Source organism: Hydra viridissima, unplaced genomic scaffold, assembly GCF_058129835.1.
Source record: "Hydra viridissima isolate aposymbiotic clone 2 unplaced genomic scaffold, HvirCarnegie_v1 scaffold_8, whole genome shotgun sequence".
NCBI classification, from domain to species: domain Eukaryota; kingdom Metazoa; phylum Cnidaria; class Hydrozoa; order Anthoathecata; family Hydridae; genus Hydra; species Hydra viridissima.
Window position 1 is genome coordinate 1,013,122 of NW_028324307.1, and position 23,267 is coordinate 1,036,388.

The 23,267-nt window shown below is 30.1% G+C and overlaps 2 protein-coding genes across 3 annotated transcripts; one reads left to right on the top strand and one right to left on the bottom strand.

Annotated features, from left to right (window-relative positions):
* The first annotated feature begins 6,878 nt into the window (after positions 1–6,878).
* On the top strand, positions 6,879–9,150 carry LOC149884432 (zinc finger MYM-type protein 1-like). The gene is made up of 2 exons (XM_090096087.1): positions 6,879–7,789; positions 9,006–9,150. Exons 1-2 carry the CDS (start codon positions 6,879–6,881, stop codon positions 9,148–9,150), a joined length of 1,056 nt encoding a protein of 351 aa, XP_089952213.1.
* Positions 9,151–10,718: 1,568 nt separating this feature from the next.
* LOC145186495 (uncharacterized) lies at positions 10,719–23,249 on the bottom strand. Of its 2 annotated transcripts, none has more exons than XM_080062613.2 (13): positions 23,090–23,249; positions 21,791–21,895; positions 21,344–21,472; positions 21,090–21,198; positions 20,701–20,738; positions 20,459–20,532; positions 20,284–20,372; positions 19,981–20,153; positions 19,657–19,878; positions 15,241–15,341; positions 14,939–15,160; positions 14,567–14,783; positions 10,719–14,407 (listed from the first exon to the last, which is right to left on the bottom strand). In XM_080062613.2, the coding sequence occupies exons 4-13, from the start codon at positions 21,163–21,165 to the stop codon at positions 11,129–11,131; spliced, it is 4,491 nt and encodes a 1,496-aa protein (XP_079918739.2). In that variant the 5' UTR covers positions 21,166–21,198; positions 21,344–21,472; positions 21,791–21,895; positions 23,090–23,249; the 3' UTR covers positions 10,719–11,128. The 2 variants fall into 2 exon arrangements, with proteins under 2 accessions (XP_079918739.2, XP_079918738.2); XM_080062612.2 differs by having other exon boundaries at positions 22,727–23,187.
* Between the last annotated feature and the right edge of the window lie 18 nt (positions 23,250–23,267).

Below are 23,267 nucleotides of genomic sequence, written 5' to 3' on the forward strand. Positions count from 1 at the left end.
TCACAGAGAGGGTCTTACTTATCATGTAACAAGGGATGAGGTGGTCAAAATATTAGGTGTGTTTTAAGAACTTACGTTACAAATTTGTAAGTCCATCCAAATAAACTTAATTCGCAAACAATTTAAAACATAATTTTGTCACAAATACTTATTTTTCTCTAAAAAAATGTGGACTTATGCCCTTTTTGAAAAACTTCTTACATTTTAACCCGTTATAAGTATACTTCAAAAAAAGAAAAATTTTAATTGTAAAATTATTTTTATGAAAATCACAATAAACTACCGCTTACAAAAAGAAAAATTTTTATTTGTTGAAAGTTTAAATAGATTATTAATTTTTTTTAGTTTTTTCAAAATATTTAAAATGTGACTTATATCCCTTTTGAAAAAACGGTCTTCAATTGTGTCTGTTTTTAAAAAAATGTTTAATACGAAGTTAATGCTCCAAACTTAAGCATTGGTGTTTGGAAAAAAAATCATTTGAAAACTTGTTTACTACTGTGTTGGTTTTTTCAAGAAGTATTAAGAAAACTTTATTTACATCTTCAATGTTTCAAAATTTTTCTTGAAAATGTCTTGATATTTCAAGATGATTCAAGAAAAAAACTGTTTGGTGTTGGAAAAAATGACAAAACAGTTTCAAGAAAATGCTTTTTTTTTTCAAAACACTGATGCTGAGTATGAATATAAACATGTCAGCCTATAAATTTTTGATGTTTTAAAAGCATAAAGAGTTCTATTTTAATAAACTTCAGATAATTCAATTGGATAATTCGATGAAGCAATTTTTACACATACATACATACATACATACATACATACATACATACATACATACATACATACATACATACATACATACATACATACATACATACATACATACATACATACATACATACATACATACATACATACATACATACATACATACATACATACATACATACATACATACATACATACATACATACATACATACATACATACATACATACATACATACATACATACATACATACATACATACATACATACATACATACATACATACATACATACATACATACATACATACATACATACATACATACATACATACATACATACATACATACATACATACATACATACATACATACATACATACATACATACATACATACATACATACATACATACATACATACATACATACATACATACATACATACATACATACATACATACATACATACATACATACATACATACATACTTAAAAGTTTAAGTTTGTGCTCCACATGGCGTAAGTTTGAACTGACATTAAACTGAAGTTGAACTGTTGAACTCTTCAATTAATAAACTCTATACTAAATTATAAAATAACTTCATCCGGTTTGAGATCCGCCCCAGAGCACTGACTAACTGGAAAGCCAATTTCTTAGCTATTTACACCAAGAAAGAAAAGAAAATTGCGCACATATATTGGATGTACTTCAATTAACCCAGCTTTATGATTTAATTAAAGGGCAAACGCCGAAAGTTATAAATTGATTGATATGGGTGCTTCATAACGGAGCATGCGTTAGAATTAAAGAATTGAAATGCTCACAATTACATGCCGTCATCATGTCATGGAATTTGCCTTTTCGCATGTTTTCACGTCTCTGTTTGGTACAGGTCCATCAACTGCACTACTCAAGCGATTTTAGAAACAATGGCTATCAATGAACCAAGATGCTTATTTTACAACAACTGATGCATAATTTGCTGTTTCATTAGTGTTAACTATTAAGGTAAACTGACATTTGTACAAACATTATCAAATGAAACTATTTTCATTTTTAATAAATTAAGCAAATATAGCTTGTATGAAGCTGTGGTGGTTTATAGCAAAAAAATTTTAAGCTCCCATCATGCAAGATGGATAGCAAAAGCCATTTATGAACTGAAAATCTTTTTTTTAAGGTTTAGTTCAACGTGACTGCCTGCGAATCCAAGAAATGGCTTTGTTTGTCATTCTTGTTTACGTCAAATAATAAAACGAATCATTACATGGAATTCAAGCCCTTCTCAATGCTATCAATATATATATATATATATATATATATATATATATATATATATATATATATATATATATATATATATATATATATATATATATATAATTGTTATATTCATAAAACAAAAGAGGAGTTGAGTTGGAGCACGTGCCGATCAAAACATTTGAACAATTATATCACGTGATACGGAAAAAGTTTTTCTTGTAGTAAAAAACTACAGATAAATTTGAAGCTAAGCACATAATACATTTCAGCAATTCAATTCAATACGCAGATCAACAATCGTTTTTTTAATGCTATTGGAAGATAAAAGTTTGAAAGACAATTTTTTTTGCTGAGTTTTTTTTTTACATGGATTTCATACTTTTTAGCTATAATTTAATCAGGTCATAAGTTATAGCTTTTTGTCTTACCTTACATATATTGCTATTTTTTCTTTTAACTCTATATTATCTAACTACTGTTTTCGTTTGCAGAACAAGTTTAGCAAATGCAAAAATGTGTTTGAACTAAAATTTGAATCCTTAACAGAAACATTTAATTCTGGAAACACGAAGCTAAGACAATTACTGACACTGACTGTAAAAAGCATACCCTTAATAAAACCCTTAATAAAACCCTTTTAACAAATCAACTTTTTGTGCGTGCTTTTTTTTTTATCTTTTGGCAAGTATAACAGTTATGTCTGAAAAATCACCAAAATCCTTATCAGAATACTTTTAATGCTTAAATTAGCAAGTTCAGATATTACTTCCTGACACGTGATCAATCGCATAAAATTTTTAACTATCTTAATTTTGATCTAAATAGCAACTGTTACAGGAAGGGTGAAAAATGGGAAGGGTGGAAATAGGCCCTGTAACAAACTGTTATATGAAGGGTGCAAAATGTACAAAGCCTTTGATTAATATTTAAAAATTTGATTAAGATTTATTTTAGAAGTTTTGTTGAATAGTTCGATTTGACAAAGAAGGCGACGCACCATCAAACATTTTCAACAATTTAAATGGTTCATTTGGTCTTCAGTCCAACAGTTGTACAAAGTTATCAAGGAGAGTGATGTCAGTCACTTAATCAACGGCGGACTGCAACTACAAAAACAATCACTCATTTTATTATTATTTTTACTTTTAAAAACACCAAAGTTTCTCTTTCCAAAGAATTCAGAGAAAATACATATGCGGTAATATCCTAGCAGGCATTAAGACATCTAAAATGCATCTAATATGCATCTAAAAACATGAATCTAAAAGATTTCTGAATTTATTTATCTTTTTGCCGACGAAGCTAAGTTTAAAAAGTCTTTAAAAAATTACACAGCAAAGAAACAATTTTAATACTTTAGTTTCTTGGTTGAAATTGTTGAAATTTATTTAGTAATGTTAAAAAAAATCAAAAGTTTACAATAAAAAATAATGTTCTGTATTAAGTCCGCCAACTCTTTGTTCCACGTCATCGGTATCTAAAATATAATGTAACGTAATGGCGTGTAAATAAATGCACTAATGCTTTAAAAGACGTATAATTATTTAAAAAATCTGTTTAAATGAAATACATATAAATTTTCACTCGGCTTGTTGCTAAATTTTAACTAAACATCAAAGATATAAAGATAATAAAAGATAATAAAATAAAGATAATAAAAGATAATAAAAGATATGAGATGTAAAAAGTTTTTCTGGTACAAAGTATAATTTTATTGATCTTAGTAAATGTGACAACAAAAATGCATCATCAATTTAACTGTATTTATCTTTCTCCTTTTCTCAATAGAAACGTTATGTGCACCAACCGCTTATGCAGTTTCTGGCGTTATTAAAAAACACAATACATTATTATAAAAATACACATTTGTATTATAATTACATTTTAAACTATAAATAAAAATATCAATTTAAGAATAACGCTTTTATCTTTTAGATCATGATTATTTTAGTAAAATGTTATGCACTGAAACCATGAAAATATTTCGTCGTTGTAAAACCATGTAATTTATGATAGTGTTGTTTTCTCGCAGCGAACACAACGTTTCAGCTCTACATTTTCTCTTCTCCTTAAAATTCCCTTTACAAAAAGTTTTCCTTCAATTTATACTATACAAAGAATCTCAAATATGCTCATAAAATAAACCGCTTAAACTATATTTACAACATATCAACGAAACTACGTCACTCAAATCCGCCGTAAATAGTTTCTTCACGCAATTCAATTACACTCCTCCTTGATCCTTCGGGATCACAATTAATTCAAAGCAACTCTTGCTTTGCGGAACATCACATCAATTGTTTCTTTTGCGGATCCAAATCTCAAATACCGCTTCTGGCAATCCAACTACAACGCCAGTCGCACCCTCTCGTCAGGCTACTCTGCCAAACACGAGAAACGTTTTAGATCAGCAAAAGAGACATCCATTTGTTCCTCATCTCTCATCTTCTGCTTCGTACACAAATCATGCCACGTAGGCATCCGAAGGAAAAACTCGATAAATAAAGACATCTTCGATTCTCTTCACATCCTTCTTATCTTCTACTCACAAACAATCGAAGACTAAGTATTACTTCGCAACAAAACTGGAAAGAGCACTGTCAACTCAACGCGTTGCTTCTCTGCAACGACTTTGGTTCGCTGCGACCAAATTGCGGCATCGGATATACCATCGTATTTTTCAAAGATGTTCTAATTATTCGAAGATGGCTCCATCATGTGCCCGGTTAGCTTGTTGTTTTCTCGCAGCGAACACAACGTTTCAGCTCTACATTTTCTCTTCTCCTTAAAATTCCCTTTACAAAAAGTTTTCCTTCAATTTATACTATACAAAGAATCTCAAATATGCTCATAAAATAAACCGCTTAAACTATATTTACAACATATCAACGAAACTACGTCACTCAAATCCGCCGTAAATAGTTTCTTCACGCAATTCAATTACAGATAGCATAAAACTTTATTACTTAAAGCTCATTAAAAATTATTATGATTATGACTTTCGTCGTTCATAGGTTAGTTTAAATTTAGTTTCGTGTAAATTTTTATTGCTTTCTAGAAACGAGTTTCCGCCATTCTAGATGCACGTTTCTTTAATAGCGGTCATTTACAATGGCGGTTTTGTGAAACCGATTTTTTTATGAGTTAAAATTTAAGTTTTAACTGATCTATAAAAGACATTTTGTATCCTCCAGGAACTTGCGTAGATTATTTTAAGACGACCCGAATTTACGACTTCTTGTTTTTAAATGTAAATATGTCGAAGAAGCTTATAATTTTAGAATAATAACCTTTAAAAAAAAGATATCTATATATTAATCTAGTTTATACATCAAATATACGTCTACATTGGGACATAAATAGAATCACTGTAATTAGTTTTGCTCAGATATGTTAATGAACAAAAGTATGATCTGTGGATTTGCTTAAGTGAAGTTCAGCAACGGCGTAGCAAATGACAAAAGTAGAAGCAAATAAAGGAGATTAACTTTAAAAGCTGCTTAAAAACTGATTACGTTTTGTGATTAACACGTTATCTCAGTTGTCACACATCAGCAAGCCAATGACGAAATCATTTCATATCGTCAGACAAAAAGAAAATCATTTTCAAGCGCTGTGATCAACAAATCACTTCATTCGCCATTTTAACAGATCGGTCATTAAAATAACTGGTAAGTTGCAAACTGTTTTACAGACCGCGATTCGTTAATTTGTGATTCGCTTAGTTCTTTGTGGTACGTATAATAGGATCCGCGGTTAAGCGCAATTTACATGTTACTGGTGTGTGTATAAAGTACAAATTGTCGTATTTGATCATATGTTTTATAGTCACTTTTTAACTGACACACGTCACACGTTTCATTAACTAAAAATCTATTTTGGCTTCAGACTCCGTTTTAATTTTCTCAATTAAAACAATAATTGGTTGTTAAGTAAATAATTGGTTGTTAAGTTCACACCTCTAAGTGGCATTATTGAAAAGCTTTCAATGGCTTTTAATTTGAAATTCTTGTCGTACTTTGATGGGTTTTAACTCATACACCAGTTATAGCTCTCAAGTTACAAATCACGAGAAGGATAAACTAAGCATGGGAATTTCGGCCTTCGAAATCGACGAAATTAAACGAAATTCGTGTTTCAATTTCGGATCGAAATTGAGAACGAAATTTCGATTTTTTGGATTGTTTAATTTCGCGAAAAAATTTCGTATAATTTTGGGTCATTGAAAGTAACGAAATTGACACGAAATTAAACATAAGTTTTAATTTCGAAATTCGTGAATTTGTAATGTTTAAAAATTTCGTCTTTCGAAATTCAATATAAATTTCGATACGAAATTGAAACACGAATTTCGTTTAATTTCGTCGATTTCGAAGGCCGAAATTCCCATGCTTAGGATAAACACAATTGGCATAATAAAACCTTAGTCCAAAGATGAATAATAAATCTCCCTGCCGAAATTACCCTACTTTACCTTTATTTATATTATATATATATACATATATATATTATATAAATAAAGGTAAAGTAGGGTAATACCTTTATTTGTATTATTATTATTATTATTATTATTATTATTATTATTATTATTTTTATTATTATTATTATTATTATATATATATATATATATACATATATATATATATATATATATATATATATATATATATATATATATATATATATATACAGGCCCACTGAGAGCCGGGTACAGGCGGTGCACTGCTCCAGGGCCCATAGAACAATTAGGGCCCATTAACCAAAGCTTTTTTTAAAAATAATTACAAAAAAGTTAAAAAATATGTTTTGATATTATCAAAACACATCAATTGCTCACTAAAAGGAATGTCACATACAAGGTGGTCAGATCGTGTTGAAAGTGTCAAACCTTTTGCAGCACAACTTTCTGGGATTAAATTGTCATTGGAAGAGCTTTTAGAATTAAATATGACTTCTAAAACAAGAACTGAAGTAGAAGGTGCCTTGTATTATATTAATTCATTTTCCTGCATAATAATGTCATCAATATGGTACATAATTCTTGTTCCAATTGATTTTTGCAACAAAGTTATTCAAGCAAGAAATGCAACTTTAGATGTGGAAGTGGACAACATAAACCACTTACTGAGACAACTTCTTGAGCTTCTGAATAAATGGAAAGATATCTGGTCAAAATCAAGGAATGTTGCAATGAATTTGGATATAGAAGTCAAACTATCAAGAGGACGTGGTGGTGCAAATCGCAAAAGAGCCAGAGTTGTTGGCGAGCCAGAAGATCAAAGGTTTACAGATTTAAATGAAGATGAGACCATGGAGGAATCATGCTTTAGAAGATTTGTTTTCTCTGTGGTATTAGATAGTGTTATTGGTGGCCTTACTGTAAGATTCAAAGCAGCACAGAGCATTTCAGATAAGTTTAGCTTCATATGGAATTATCTCAATAATGATTTGGATACATTAGAAATGAAAGCAAAATTATTAAGCGAAGAGTATTCAGCAGATGTTAGCGAAGATATTGTAATGGAAATAAAACAGTTAAAATCTATACATTATGCAAATTTTGGATCGAATCAATTAAGCCCCTTTGAACTCCTAAATTCGATTAGTCGAACTAATTTACATGGCCTGTTTCCAAATATTTGTGTATGCTTGAGAATATTCTTAACAATTCCTGCTACAGTTGCATCCGCCGAACGCTCATTCAGCAAAATAAAACTGATTAAAAACTTTTTAAGAACTACAATGCTACAAGGACGGTTAGTGGATTTGGCAATGTTGAGTCTCGAATCTTCAATATCTAGGTCAATTGATTTTGACAAAGTTATTCGAAATTTCTCTTCAAAAAAAGCAAGAAAAGCACCTTTGTTTTTTAAATGAACTATTCCTGGAATAAACTTTTTGTTAAAATTCTGTTTTTATTAGTACTTGTATATTTGTTGAGATTGATTATTGTATTATTGAACATGGTTGAAACGTAACAAATAGTCTGAATTTTTATTTCAGAAATATCCTTTAACCCAATAATAAAAGAAAAACTAATTACATAAAAAAACAAAACAATAATTCAAAACGGTTAATAATTATTCTTTAAATTAATATTCTTTAGTAAATGAAATAATTGTAGCTAGAAATAAAACTGTAATACAAGATTGCATCCTCATTGTGAACAATTGCCGATTTCAAAAACCAATGTGGAATTATACCACAATTGATTCAGCAAAAGCATACAGTAATAGTTTAAAATATTAGAATTATGGGTAAAGGGCCCAAAAATATCTCTTGCACCGTCTAAAATTATGGCTCTCGGCGGGCCTGTATATATATATATATATATATATATATATATATATATATATATATATGTGTGTGTGTGTGTGTGTGTGTGTTTAAGTTTTTAAAATGAAATTTTTATCAAAAATAGATTTTCATAAGAGAATACTCAAATAAAAATCTTTTTTAAATAAAAATTTTATTAAAATTAAAATCGTGTGACGTAATGTAATTTTTTATACTGTTTTACTTTCATCCATTTTAAGTTTTGAAAAAAGTTTCTATTCAAATGTGTTGCGATGAATGATAAAAATGTTGAGATGGAGGCTAAAATTGTTGCGATGGAGGCTAAATTAAAGAAAATTTTTGTTCTCTAGCGGATGTCAGAATTCACATCATTTAGGAAAAGTTAGATTTTCGTTTTTATGTTGTGCTGCTGTTTTCTTAGACAAATTGAAAAAAACAAACTATAGGAACTGGCGGTTATTTCAGATATGTGGGCATCTCAAATACGCTATATTTGTGTTTTTACCGTGAAATTCAAATAATTACTTGTGATCAGGCCCGTGATTTGGCCATGACCAAAATCAAAGAATCGTGATAACGGTTCGAGGTTCAAGTTAAAAATGGAGCGTGATTCCAGTTCTCGGTGCAAAGTCATCCGGATAAAAATTTATTGATACAGTCTTTAATTAATCATAGGTTTACATCCAGTGAACTGTCTCTTTTCTTGCAAAATCAAAAGACCCAACTTCTAAATATTCTCTCTATAAAAGCCAATGGTGTAAATCTTGGTTCTAAAAGTAAAAAAGAAAAAGTTATTTTGCTATGCATATCAACCTATTAGTGGCAGTCTTAAAAAAATGCATTTTTCATCTATGAATCCTGGCCGCTCCCACACACCAAATGAGATTGTTACAATAAGACCCCAAAAAATTTGGACTAAGGTTTTAATATGCCAATTGTGTTTATCCTTCTCGTGATTTGTAACTTGAGTGCTATAACTGGTATATGAGTTAAAACCCATCAAAGTACGACAAGAATTTCAAAATGAAAGCCATTGAAAGCTTTTCGATAATGCCACTTAGAGGTGTGAACTTAACAACCAATTATTTACTTAACAACCAGTTATTGTTTTAATTGAGAAAATTAAAACGGAGTCTGAAGACAAAATAGATTTTCAGTTAATGAAACGTGTGACGTGTGTCAGTCGAACGCAATTGAGATCTTCCAAGTTTGCTGCAGATTGTGATTGTCATTAAATCTCTAACAAACCAGCTGCTACATTTAAATCAGGGGTCTTGCAAAAATTTGATTACCAGAAGATTTAAGGGATTGTTATTATAAAAAAAAAAAAGTTCGAAAATTACAAGGACACAAAAACGAATTTTATGACGTCATTCATAGATCAATTTTCGATGAATATAAACACCTTACAAACATTGATGTACAGAAAGGCAGCATACATTAAATGAAGAATGTAGAAGAGCACATTTCATAAAACTGTGCTCAAAGTATTTTGGTTAAGTATCGCCTGAATAAAGAGCTTCTAGAGGTAAAAAATCATTTATTTTGAAGAATGGAGGAACCAGGATATTTTGATAAAGTTTTAAAAAAGTTTTGGCTTAAATACCAGATGCGTGTAACTATATTGTCATTAAGGGATGAATTTATCCGCGTTATACTGCAATTACTACCAAATATTTGAGCTATTTAAAAAGTTATAATTTATGCATAATAATTACATAATTTGATGGTCAATAGAGTATAATAGACTCTTCAACTTGAAATTCAAAATAAAGTTCTTTGGCTATTATGGTCTACAAAAATTCAAGACCAGTGTGGACATCAACACAAGTGTTTCAATGATTTTTTTTTTACGACCAATTTTTTTTCAATATTAGAATTTTTAAAAATTCCGGACATGGACGAAATAATTTTCCACGTATCCACGGAGTGTAAAACAGCCTGGTTTCATTTTCTAAACAAAAATTCTGACTTGATTTTCGAAATTATTACTCATTTGATGAGAAAACTGCATACAATATAAAATATTGATTAGACCCGAAAAGAGTTCACTGTAAATTGTCGAAACCATTTCTATCATCAATGTTGTCATTGTTTATTCAGCTTTTAGTGACCCGACGACGATGGTATGAATATTGATAAAAAATGATGGAAAACGTTGAGCGAGCAATTTTTAATTGCTTTTATCTTAATTTTTATACTTTTCTTACTTTTGAATATTTCTCTTTTGTCTTGTTTTTGAATATTTCACTGAACAATTAAAGTTGAAAGAGAGTTTTTAGTCGTCAATGGCTCCTTTTTAACTATGAAAAAATTGCCGTTTGAACCTCCTAGGAACTTAAAGTCTCAAACAGTTTTCTCATATGACGATAATGACGAATTACGATGTATAAACAAACTTCACGTTAAAATTTAATCCACACACAAAACTCAAGAAATAATTCAAAACTTTTATTTACAGACTTAAATAAAACAATCTAATAAAATTAAGATGGGATTTGTCACGAGTTTGAATTATTTACACGGGATATTTAACACATATGAACATTCAAATAAAGAGGTCGTCACAAAAATTTGGAGAAAGAACACAAATAATTAGTAGTTAAAAATGTCTACACGTCTATGATCATGGTGACATTATTTTAAAAGCGCACACAATCCTCATTTTTTTCAAACAAAAAAACCTCTCAGATAGACATGAATCTCGACTTCGAGGAACAGCAACAAGAATGCAAGCGTACAAAATTAATTTAAAAAAGAACTTGCTAATTGAAAAACTTCCTAAGAGAGGATTTTGACTATGGCCCCGTTCCATAGAATAGCAATGTCCATGTTTCAAGTTCCCCCGATTTTGTGACTCCGTATTTGTAATACTCATCAGGGTCATCTTTAGACTCCCGCAGGGGTTTTCTTGAAACCTTAGTCCTGACTAGCGGAGTTTTTTGTTCTATCAGTGACTCCCCGTTATATAAAGAATTATGCTTGGCGTTTTCCAATTGCGATAACTCTTTTTCGAGTATTCGCAAGTCTTTTGAATCACCAACGGAAATATCGTCGTGAACTCGTTTAATTATATTCAAAACCGATGAGCTCTCTTTCCTCATAGAAACAATTTTACGCTTCAATGCTTCTTCTAACTTGTAAGCTTTTTTAACTGCTGACCTTCTTTCGTTTTCAAACTGTAACTTTTTTCTCAACTTAAATTGGGAACTATCAGGGGAATATAAATCACTGAATATGGCAGATCGCTTAACAACATGAGGTCCATCATCATTATTGTCGTCGTCAAGATCTAGTTTAACGTCATTAACTTCACTACCACCTTTTTGTAGGACGTCGTTAGAAAATTTGTGAAAAAAGCGCTTCGACTGATTTCTCTCGGTTATTGAAAATTGTTCTTCCGTTGTGTTATGTAAATATCTTTTAGAAGGTGCTATATATGATCTTTTAACATTCCAGTTTTGGTGATCCTGTTGAAATTCACTAGGAGGATAGTAAGAGGCTTTTTCCTCTGTAGGAACCTCCAGTCGATTGGTGTGCAGATTATAAGGTTCGTAAAGAGATCTAATAAAGCTATCTTCATCTTCGTTTTGCGGAATTTGAGATATGTCGTTAGGATCAGTGAACTGAAGGAACGGCAAAGGTTCAATGTTATAATCACGAACTTCCTCGTGGTTAAGGTGATTGTTTTGCGTCCTTTTGTGACTTTTAACTGGATTTCTCTTTTTCTTTTTGTACGCATGTTTATTTTTTTTAACCTGATTCGATTGAACCTCAACAGTTAGTAACTCAGGCGCTTTTTTCTTCGTTTTCTTAGAAGAGGTGTCTTGCCATTGCAAACCAGAAACATCTTCAAAATGATCAAACTTACCAGAATCATCTTGAGCACCAAACTTTGCAACATCAACAGCTTCGTTTTTCACATTCAACTTTTGTATCTCTTCAAGATTCTCGTAGTTGTTCGATCCGTGTTTGTTCGAATTATCTTTATTGACATCTTTGTCAAACATCACTTCAATATCAATATTGTTTTCAGCTTTTTGTTTTTCATTTTTTTCGTTTGTTAATTTTTGTTCAGGGTTGTCTAACTTTATTTCGTGATCTTTGATTAAGCGTCCGTTTTTCACGACAGATATTGTCAAACTATTACTCTCGGCGTTATCTGGTTCACCTGAAACGTCACTCTCGTAAAATTTTTCTTTTCCCGGATTTCTTATTATATCAATATTGTTGCTTGGCTCTAATTTGTCGGAAGACTCCAGACGTTTTACATCTGGGATTACTTCCCCTGCTAAAACCTCATCAAGTCCCTCTTCACTTTCCTCTGCTATATTACGATGGCTGTCGACCTTGTCAAGAAAGTCAGTGTCATCCGCGTGACCCTCTTTTTCTGCATGCAACGCATCTTTACTTTTGTGACGAACATTTCTGTGTTGTACTGTAATAGTATCAACAGTATTGTCAGCGTGGTGCATTTCCTTTGATGAAATCATAGTTGTAACCTCCTTTTTAGTATTTTCAGGCGTCACCATTTCATAAGGAAGAATAACATCTCCTTTTGGACCCTGCAAAACGATGCGGACGTTTTTTGGAAGTTTAGTGTTAATTCTAGTGGAACCTTGTTTTTGTTTTTGAATGATCGGTTTTTTTTCCTTAAAAAGATGACTGACGAGAGCCAACGCATCTGTTATGACACTAGGCGATACATCTTTACCTTCTTCTTGCGGTTGCAGATCAGTGAAAAGTTTGTCCGTTAGTTTTCGAGTTTTATTAGAGCTGGTCTCTAATAACTTCGATATTCGCTCTTTGTAGCGCTTTAATTTACTGTCATCTTTGTTAGTTGAAAGTATGTCTTTTAGAACTTTCAAAACGTCAGAAACAACTTCTGAATTTTTATAGGAACTTGTATTTGGGGATTTAGACTGATTTTTGCTACTTTCTAGCACACTTAACACGTTGTTGATTTTGTCGATTGCTTTTCCGCTTTTAAAGGCTTTTACTAAGCTTGAAGTAATAGATTCAACTTTGTTGACACTGGAATCGTTCGTTTTTTTTAAAACATTTTCTAATTCGTTTAACCGGTCGTCGAAACTTTTATAGCTCCCTTCACTTTCGTTTCGAAAATTAGCAAAGGTTTCTGAGAGGACGCTTTTTAAAACATTTTCAAGCATTTTGTTTTCTTCGCTGCTGGAAGCTAAGTTAGAAGCAGAGGGGGTGTTAGACAATTGGTTTGCAATAGAAGCAGTTGTAGTACCCGTAGCATGTGCGCCTGTAAAGTTAATAGGCGCGTTATGTAAGGCGGATGACACTTGGTTAGCGCTTGAATGGGATATACTTTGCTGAGGACTTTCTTTGTTTACTCCTGCATAATAAGGTGGAAGAAATGGATTTGCTACTAATGAGCTTGGAATATTTGGAATCGAACTACCAGGTAAAGCTGACTGACCACTGTTTGCATTAGGAAAACGACTTGGTACATACGGAAATTTTTCAGTACCAGTCACATGATCTTGCCCAATAACGTCATTCACAAGAGCGTCCTTCTCATCAGAGTTCGCAGGTTGATCTTTTCTTGACTCGTTTAACTGTTTCTTTTTCTTATTCTTTTTCTTATCTTTGCGCAATTGCTTCTCTTCTTGAAGTTGCTTTAATTTCAATTTTTCTTTGCGCAGGTGCTTCTCTTCTTGAAGTTGCTTTAGTTTTAGTTTCTCTTTGTGCAGTTGCTCCTCTCTCATCTTTGATTCTTCCTCTTCTTTTTTGACTTTTAATCTATCGGAAAGTTTTTCTTGTTTATTTTTGGAGAGTTTTGGAAAGATATCGTCTTCAAAAACTTTATTTTGGAATTCTTCTGTATTTTCAAACTCATCAGCTTCATCTACAATAGCATCATGCTCTGCATCCATATCATTGTTAAATTCTAGCTCGTCTTGCATTGCTTCGGTTGCATCTTCGAAATCTCCGTAATGGCTTTTCCGTCGGTGGTGCTCGCGATTATTGTTGCTGTTATCCGTAACGGCTAGTGTCCAGACTCCTTTTGGATCTTCTCCCCAGAAATGAACACTCATAAATACCCAATCCTTTAAAAACAAACTCTTGAATTATTTTAAATAACTAAAAGCAATGGCATATATTAAAAAGCTATTTAAATTGCATAAATTAAATAACTAAAAGCAATTGCATAAAAATTACGAAAGATTCAAAAAACTTGAAATTTCTCATAAAAACCTTATAAATACCTTCAGCCCTTTTGTCGATCTGTCATTTCGTCTTGTTTTTAACATTTGTGTCCTTGTACCAGAGGGAGATATCAGTTCAACACTAAGATGCCCACGGTGTCGGTGCTTAAGAGAAAGGACTACTTGAACATGTTCCAAAGTTTTAATTTCAGACAAAGTGTCTGAGCAAGCCGTTGTATTCATGGCAACTGCAACTGTTCCAGCGCTCGGAATACCCCTAAATAAGAAATTAAAGTAATTTTTATTCATTTTAAAATCAAATTTAATGTAGTGTCTAAGAATAAAATTAAAAAAAAAAGATAAATTTAATTTACTCAGCTGAATTTTAGGTATTTCAATTCTTTTTATCAAAATATAGAAAAAACTAGTTACCATGGCCCTACGCTTTTATCGCTCCAGCACATTCTTTGCTCAGCAACATTAGACCAAGTATCGGCCTTCTCAACCATTGAAGCTGCATCCATGCGTCCAAACCCAAACTTTTGATTGAACCATTTTCCGGCACCGTTTCTGCGCCATCCTTCGTCAAGAGGGCTAGTCATCAGCGATGTTTCCACAATAATATGTTGCACATCTCGCCATGTTAGTTTACGGCTAAAGAAGAAATGTAATAATAACATAAAATCTTTTTCATATTTCTTCTTACAAAAAATCATTTAATTAAAAAAACAAACTTCGCTTCCAGCATAAGGGCAATCATTCCAGCTGCCAAAGGAGCTGCAGAAGATGTTCCTTTAAACTCGTCCGTGCACTTGTGGTTGAGAGTAGTTGTAATCTAAATACCGTGGCATGCAGATTACATACATACATACATACATACATACATACATACATACATACATACATACATACATACATACATACATACATACATACATACATACATACATACATACATACATACATACATACATACATACATACATACATACATACATACATACATACATACAGTAGCGTCCAAAAGTAATTGGACAAACACCTTTTTGGTTATATTTTTTCATCAAGTTAAAATTTTTAAATGAAATTTTCCATAAGCATGTCAATTTATACTACAATTATGAAAAAGAAAACAAAAATCCTAATTTGGGAGTAATTACTCAAAATTTTAGTAAAACAATGGAAATGATTGGCTCAAAAGTAATTGGACAAACTAAATATGTCGTTTAAAAAAAAATTTCTCAACAAAGGATAAATTTTCAGCATTTTTTATGAAGATTTCTGTTAAATAATATATATAACGTTACATAGTGTTAAATTCTGTTACATAATGTATATATTCTGTGCATAATCCTAGTACTTTTTTGGAAAACCTTTTGCCGCAACAACAGCATTACATCTACGCGGCATTGAATCAACCAAATTAATTAAAACATCAATTGGTATTTCCTCCTAAGTGCGCTTAATCAACTCAAACAAATCATGCTGATTAGATCGTTTCCGAACACTAACTTTTCTCTCAATATGTTCCCAAAGATGTTTGATTGGATTCAGGTCCGGAGATTGTGACGGCCATTCCAAGATACGAACTTTCTTTTAAGCTAAAAATTCCGTGACTAGCTTGGAGATGTGTTTTGGATCGTTGTCGTGTTGGAAAGTCCAACCACGCAACATTTTGTCTTTTGTATGTGGCAGCATTACATCTTTGATTATTGCTTTATACATGTTTTGGTGCATAGTGCCTTGAACTCGATAGATTGGAACAACTCCATCACGGCTAAAACATGACCGAACCATTACTGAACCACCACCATGCTTTACTGTAGGAGCTTGGTACTTAACATCATTTCGAAGACCTATTGGACGTCGAACATATTTAATACCATCAGTACCAAACATATTAAACTTCGACTCATCGCTCCATAGTATTTTTGACCATTGGTTTGCTGTCCAATTTAGATGTTCTTTAGCGAATTTTAACCGTGCTCTACGATTTTTTGCAGAAACAAAAGGTTTTTTAACAGGACGACAGCCAAAAAGGTTGTTTTGTCTTAAGCGACGCTTTGCTTTTGCATAAGAGCAAGTAAACTCTCTATGAATTTCTTTAGCACTCTTGCGCGGATCTGCCTTTGACGATCTTACTACAACATTATCTTGGCGAAAAGTTGTTGATTTTGGGCGTCCTGACTTTTTTGAAACTTGGAAGTAACTCCGTTGTTGAAAAACCTTTAATGTATAACCAACTGTTGATCGCGGAATGTTCATATCTATTGAAATATGTCGCACAGTCTTACCGTTATTAGATGCTTGTACAATCAACTTTTTCACTGCCTCGCTTAAATATTTATTATGCCCCATTGCAAATTATTGATCATTGAATGTTTTTATAAAAATCTGCCTTCAGAAAAAGCAGTTAAAATAGTCTAAGTTATATCAACATTGTTAGAACTTAATTTGTCCAATTACTTTTGAGCCAATCATTTCCATTCTTTTAGCAAAATTTTGAGTAATTACTCCCAAATTAGGATTTTTGTTTTATTTTTCATAATTTTAGCATAATTTGACATGCTTACGCGAAATTTCATATAAAAAATGTTAACTTAATGAGAAAATATAACAAAAAAGGTGTTTGTCCAATTACTTTTGGACGCTACTGTACATACATACATACATACATACATACATACATACATACATACATACATACATACATACATACATACCATACCATACATACATACATACATACATACATACATACATACATACATACATACATACATACATACATACATACATACATACATACATACATACATACATACTATACATACATACATATATACAAATGTATATTATATATATATTATATATATATATAAAATGTAATATATATGTATATTATATATAACGGATGGCCCAAGATAAGTGGCATAGGTAGTATTTTTATTATGACTTTGTTATTTTTTTAGCTAGAACAGTGAATTTTTTTTTAAAAGATTTATTGTTAAATTCTCTATAAATCTGTCTTGATGGCTTTGTTTTATGGTTTTTAATTTTATTTGTAGATAATGAAATCTAAAGTTTTGCAAAAGCTTGTACTTTCTAAATACCAAAATGGTGATGGTCCATCAAAAATATTTGCTGATATTAAGCGTGTCATTGGGTTTTGTACAATAAATTGGTGGGGTCAAATGATAAGAGAGACAGGCTTTATCGAGTTGAAATGTCCATCAGGTGGTCCAAGATCAGTTCGAACAAATGCAAACATTAAAAAAAATCAGAAGTTGTCTGAAACGTAAAAAGGATTTCATCTCGAAAATTAGCTAATGAACTTAATATCTCCAGAACCAGTGTTTAAAGAATACTTCATAAGGATCTCAATTTGCAGGCATACAAACACAGAGTTGAACAACTGCTTACAAATGGTCAAAAAGTCAAGAGAATTAAATATGCAAATTGGATAAGAAACCGTTTTCAAAAAGAACAAACACTGAAAATTCTGTTTTCAGATGAAAAATTTTTTGATTTAAATGGTATGTACAATGCCCAAAATGATCGCATATGGCCCACTAATTTTAATGAAACTGATAAAGATGGTGGTATTAAATAGAAACAAAAATTCCCTCAAAAGCTAATGGTTTGGTTGGGAGCTTGTTCAAAAGGTGTTATACCACTGGTTATTTTAGACAAAGATACAGTAAATCATGACTGGTATATAAAAAAAGTGTTGCCAGTGCACTTGAAATATGGAAACGAGATGTTTGGTGATGATTGGACATTTCAACAAGATGGAGCAACCTCACATATGCATCATTTAACTTAAAAATGGTGTCATGATAATTTTCCTGCTTTTTTTGACAAAAACCACTGGCCTCCAAATTCCCCCGATCTCAATCCTTTAGATTACTCAATATGGGATGAACTCATTCACCAAATGAAATGGAATAAAATTAAATCAAAATTAACATTAATTCAAGAACTTAAACGAGCTGTAAAAAACATTAGAGTAAATGTAGCTTTAGAAAGTTGTACTTGTTGGACCAATCGCTTATATTGTATGTCAAAAAATAAAGGAGACTTTTTACATTAAATAAATCATGTCATTTTGTAGAGAATTTAATAACAAATCTTTTTAAAAAAAGTTCATTTTTCTAGCTTAAAAATAACAGTTATAATAAAAATACTACCTATGCCATTTATCTTGGGCCACCTGTTATATATTATATACTATATATATTATATAAATATATATCATATAAATAAATATATATATATATACTATATATATATATATATACTATATATATATATATATATATTATATATATTATATATATTATATACATATATATATATATATATATTGCATAAATATATATATTATACATTTTATATATATATATATATATATATATATATATATATATAAACATATATATATATATATATATATATATATATATATATATATATATATATATATATATGCATGCACAGCTTTTCTACTGCAGAGAGTTTAAGAAAAATACATTTGTTATTATCTTAGAAATTTTCTATTCTTAGTTAATTGCAGTGAAATTATCACTAGAATGTGATCTAATTATATTTGCAAACTAACCTATCATACTTATTTTAGGATTATCCCTTATGTGAACTCACCAATTTGTTTTTCATTCAAATATATCTTCAACACCTCAGAATTTGTTATTTTAAAAGCAACATTTTTTCTTCTTTCTTGTAGATTAAATTTTAACTGCATCAAAAAACCAAGTAAGTCTTGAAATCAACAATATTACTTTGATAAAGGTAAAGTTAAATATTACTTTAATAAATAACATTTTAACAATAAAATAATTTAATAAATAAGATGAGACCTCTTTTTTTCACTTTTTACAATCTAACATTATAACTTACTATTAAATTGATGGATTTTTTTTATGGTAGGTAGGTGTTTGTACTACTTTACTTTTAATTTTGTATTTCACATTTAGTGGAAATATCATAAATCAAAAAGATCATATTTCAGCAAAAGAAAAAAAATTTTTTATTACTATCAAATTGTATTATGAGACAAATACTACTTTCTTTTTTTTTCCAAAACAAAAGAAAGTAGTATTTTGCATTTAAAAAAAAAAAAATTTTCTTACAATTTTATTCTCTCTTTTTTCACGATGAGATCCCCCACTGAAAGTTACAGCTAAAGTAGAGGCGCAACTTTCAGTATAGTAAGTGGAAAGACCATGATCACTGATGGCGCCTACAGATATTGTATAAACACTTGTTGTGTATCCATCACAATTACAATCATCGTCAGTTAGACCACCATTTCCAGTAGCCCAAACAAATATGGAACCAAGACCATTCCTTCCCTTTGTAAATGTTTGAAAGATATTTGAAATTTAATAAATACTTTTTCACTACATTGCAAAACAGAATACATAACAAAAAAAAAATTTCAATTTTACATATACCTCTTTTACACCAAGCTCTAAAGCTTTACTAGCTAAAGTCCCAGGTCTTCCAAACCGCTTGCCATCATCTTTAGGCCCCCATGCACAACTGTATATATCTATGTAATCTTTTTTAAAACTAAGAGCACTCCCTTCAATTGTATCTGTGGTGTTCCCATCTAACATACGAATACCTAAAACACAATCAACTCTTGGATTTCTTTATTGCAATTATTTTTTAAAATATTGTAAAATAGCAAAGTAGAAGAAAAACAAATAGAATAAAAAACAAAAAGTCAACAAGAAGAATACAAGAAAAAGTACCTCCTACACTGGAATTAAAGGCAACACCAACGCCACAAATCCCATTTCCTGCTTCTGCTGCAACTTCACCAGCACATTTTGTGCCATGACTTTAAGTTTAAAAAATTACATCCCATATAAATATTGAAATAATCAAATTGAAAAGTATTGAGATCATATATATTTTAGCATTTACCAATTACTTGGATCTGAAGTACGAGGCATTGGATCTTCATCATAATCATTAAAATCATAACTAGCTTTTGGATCCTACAGAACAAAATATTGTATCACAAATATGTTAAACACAGGTTAACACATATCGCATTATTTTCTGCCTTCAATTTTTGTTTTAAGAAAACATTTAATCACAACTAAAAGTTTTAAACTTTTTAACTATCAACAATAATAAATTAGAAATAGTAAATTTAATCATACATAGTTCCTCTTCAAATCTGGGTGGGTGTGATCAAGTCCTGAAATTTTTTTTTTAGCATAAAATACTTTTGAGGATTTTATAAAGGAATTTAAAAAAATAATAGACTATTAAAAAAAAGTTAAAAAAGTTTTGATACAAAAAAAAGGTGGAACAATTTTTACAAAATACTTAAAGTCAACTAAAAAACAAACAGTAAAGAAAAACAATTAATTCATCCACATTTCAAAAACATTACTAAAAAAAACTATGCAAATTATCATCAGATAATTGAATAACTTTTTGTTGTTTTTAATCAGTAAGTTTATAATCATTTTTTAATTAGTTAAAATCCAAATAAACATTATCAAAATAAATCAAAATAAGAAAAAATCAAAGAAAGATAAAATACCATCATCTAAAACAGCTACAACAATGTTTTTTCCAGAAATACCCCGTGACCAAACTGGGATAATGTTTATATCCATCCCAGATGGACCACTTGATTGACCAACATTATTCTAGGAACAATTGAAAAATGTTTTTATCAACTTCTTTCTGCATGAAAATTTATTTAAACCTTTTTGCATCGATATACTTTCACATAGGGCAGATTATAGAAAATAAAGTTAAGAAAGAATGAGCAAACAAAGATAAAAGTTGTACCAAATACCACTGATCATTATATAGAGGATCTTGGACTGTGTATCCAATAGGATGAACAATTTGCAAATATTCTGGGACGATCGAGCGCTTATCTCTCTCTAGAACATGTTGTTGCTTGACCCATTTAACCTGTAAAATGTAAAACTTATTCATCTTTCACTTATTTTTAACAGCAATCTTGATTCTCATTTTGATTTTTGATTTTTTTGCAACTTTTATGTTATCTATTTTTGTTCATATTTTTATTATTTATTTTTTTTATTAGTTATCTAATAAAACAAAATTTAAAACATACATAAACCCTTCACCAGTTTTTTTTAAATATCATAAAAGGAAAAAAAAAGAATTATTTACAAACAAGGAAGATATTTATTTAAAAAATTTCAAACCAAAAGATGATTATATTTAATTTCAAATTTTTTAAATTTAAAATAAGTTTTTACACACATTTTTTTCTGATAGTAGATTTACAGTTTGATCTGGTGACCTTCTACTTCGTTTACTCTTTGACTCTTTTTTAACAAAATGAAAATATCCTGGGAGAGTTCCAATCTAAGTAAAAAAGATAGTATTATCATACATAAACATATATTTGTATAGAATAATAAAGCTACAAAATATATTACAACTTTACTCTTTTGAAAAATTAATCAACAATCTATTTTAAAAACAATAAAATATCAATTAAACCCTTACAATATCATCTAAATGCAACTTGTTTTGGACTTAGATGTATTTTCAATAGTTTTCTATGAAATTTTTTTTTTTTTTAATTAAAAATCAAATCACTTAAAGCTGTTTTCAGTTAAAAACTTATTAGCAACAAACTCTTACAAAATAGAAAAATAATATATAATACAGGGAGATATTTTTACAATAAGTTATAATTAAGTATCATATTTTAAAAATAAACATTTAAAAAAATTTAACCTATACTTCAAATATACAATAAAATAGTATTAACTTTTTCTTTACATTTATGTACATTTTATATTTTCTTACTTGTGTATATGTATATATGTATGTATATGTGAATACATTATAATAACTCTTTTAGAAGTCTGTTTTATAAGTGTTACTTATAAATTTTTGTAAAGTTCTACTTTTAATTTGTGACTGGTATATTTCTTATGTTTTTCTCTTATCTTTTCTTTATCTTATTTAGGTCATTACGTGTTATTAGTGAATTAATATTTGTAATGACCTGTGTTTTTTGTAACATCCTTAAAACAAAATGATATTGATATTGATTGATTGATATTATTCTTTTTTCTTTGGTTTTGTTTTAAATAAGAAATAAATATTGCCTTGTCTACCATAAAACCTTTTAATCAAGCAATCTCTCTATTTAAAAAAAGTATAAGTAAAAATGGTTATTCTTACCTGTCCTAAATTTTTAAATCCATGCTTCTCAGCAATTTCATTTGCAATTTTATTATCTCCTTTTTCAATATGAACTGCCCATGAGTTTGTAAAATGAACCTTTGCATTATCCTCATTACAAAAACAATAAAAAGAACACCCCAAAAAAATCAATAATTTAATAATGGCTAGAAACATTTTGTTTTTGAAAATTATTACAGTTTTTGATTTTTATAATATGATTGTAGCATGTGATTTTTTTTGCATTCTACTGGCACAACGAGCTAGCCACTTATTTGTAACTTTTGCAGAACACCAATACATATCTATAATTCTTTCTTTAGAAATCAATCAATCATGCAGTTTAATAAAAAAAATTCTTACCTGAGTATTTTGTGCATGTTTTCCAGTTGGATGAGCCTCATTTAACAATCACACGCTCAGTTAACGACCGGCCATGTTTGTTATCGTTTAGAACAACTAAATTGTCTTATAACGGAGCGAACGTTTGTCGAGTAAACAATATCACAAAATTTTCTCTAAAGAGAATGTCGTCAAGTTC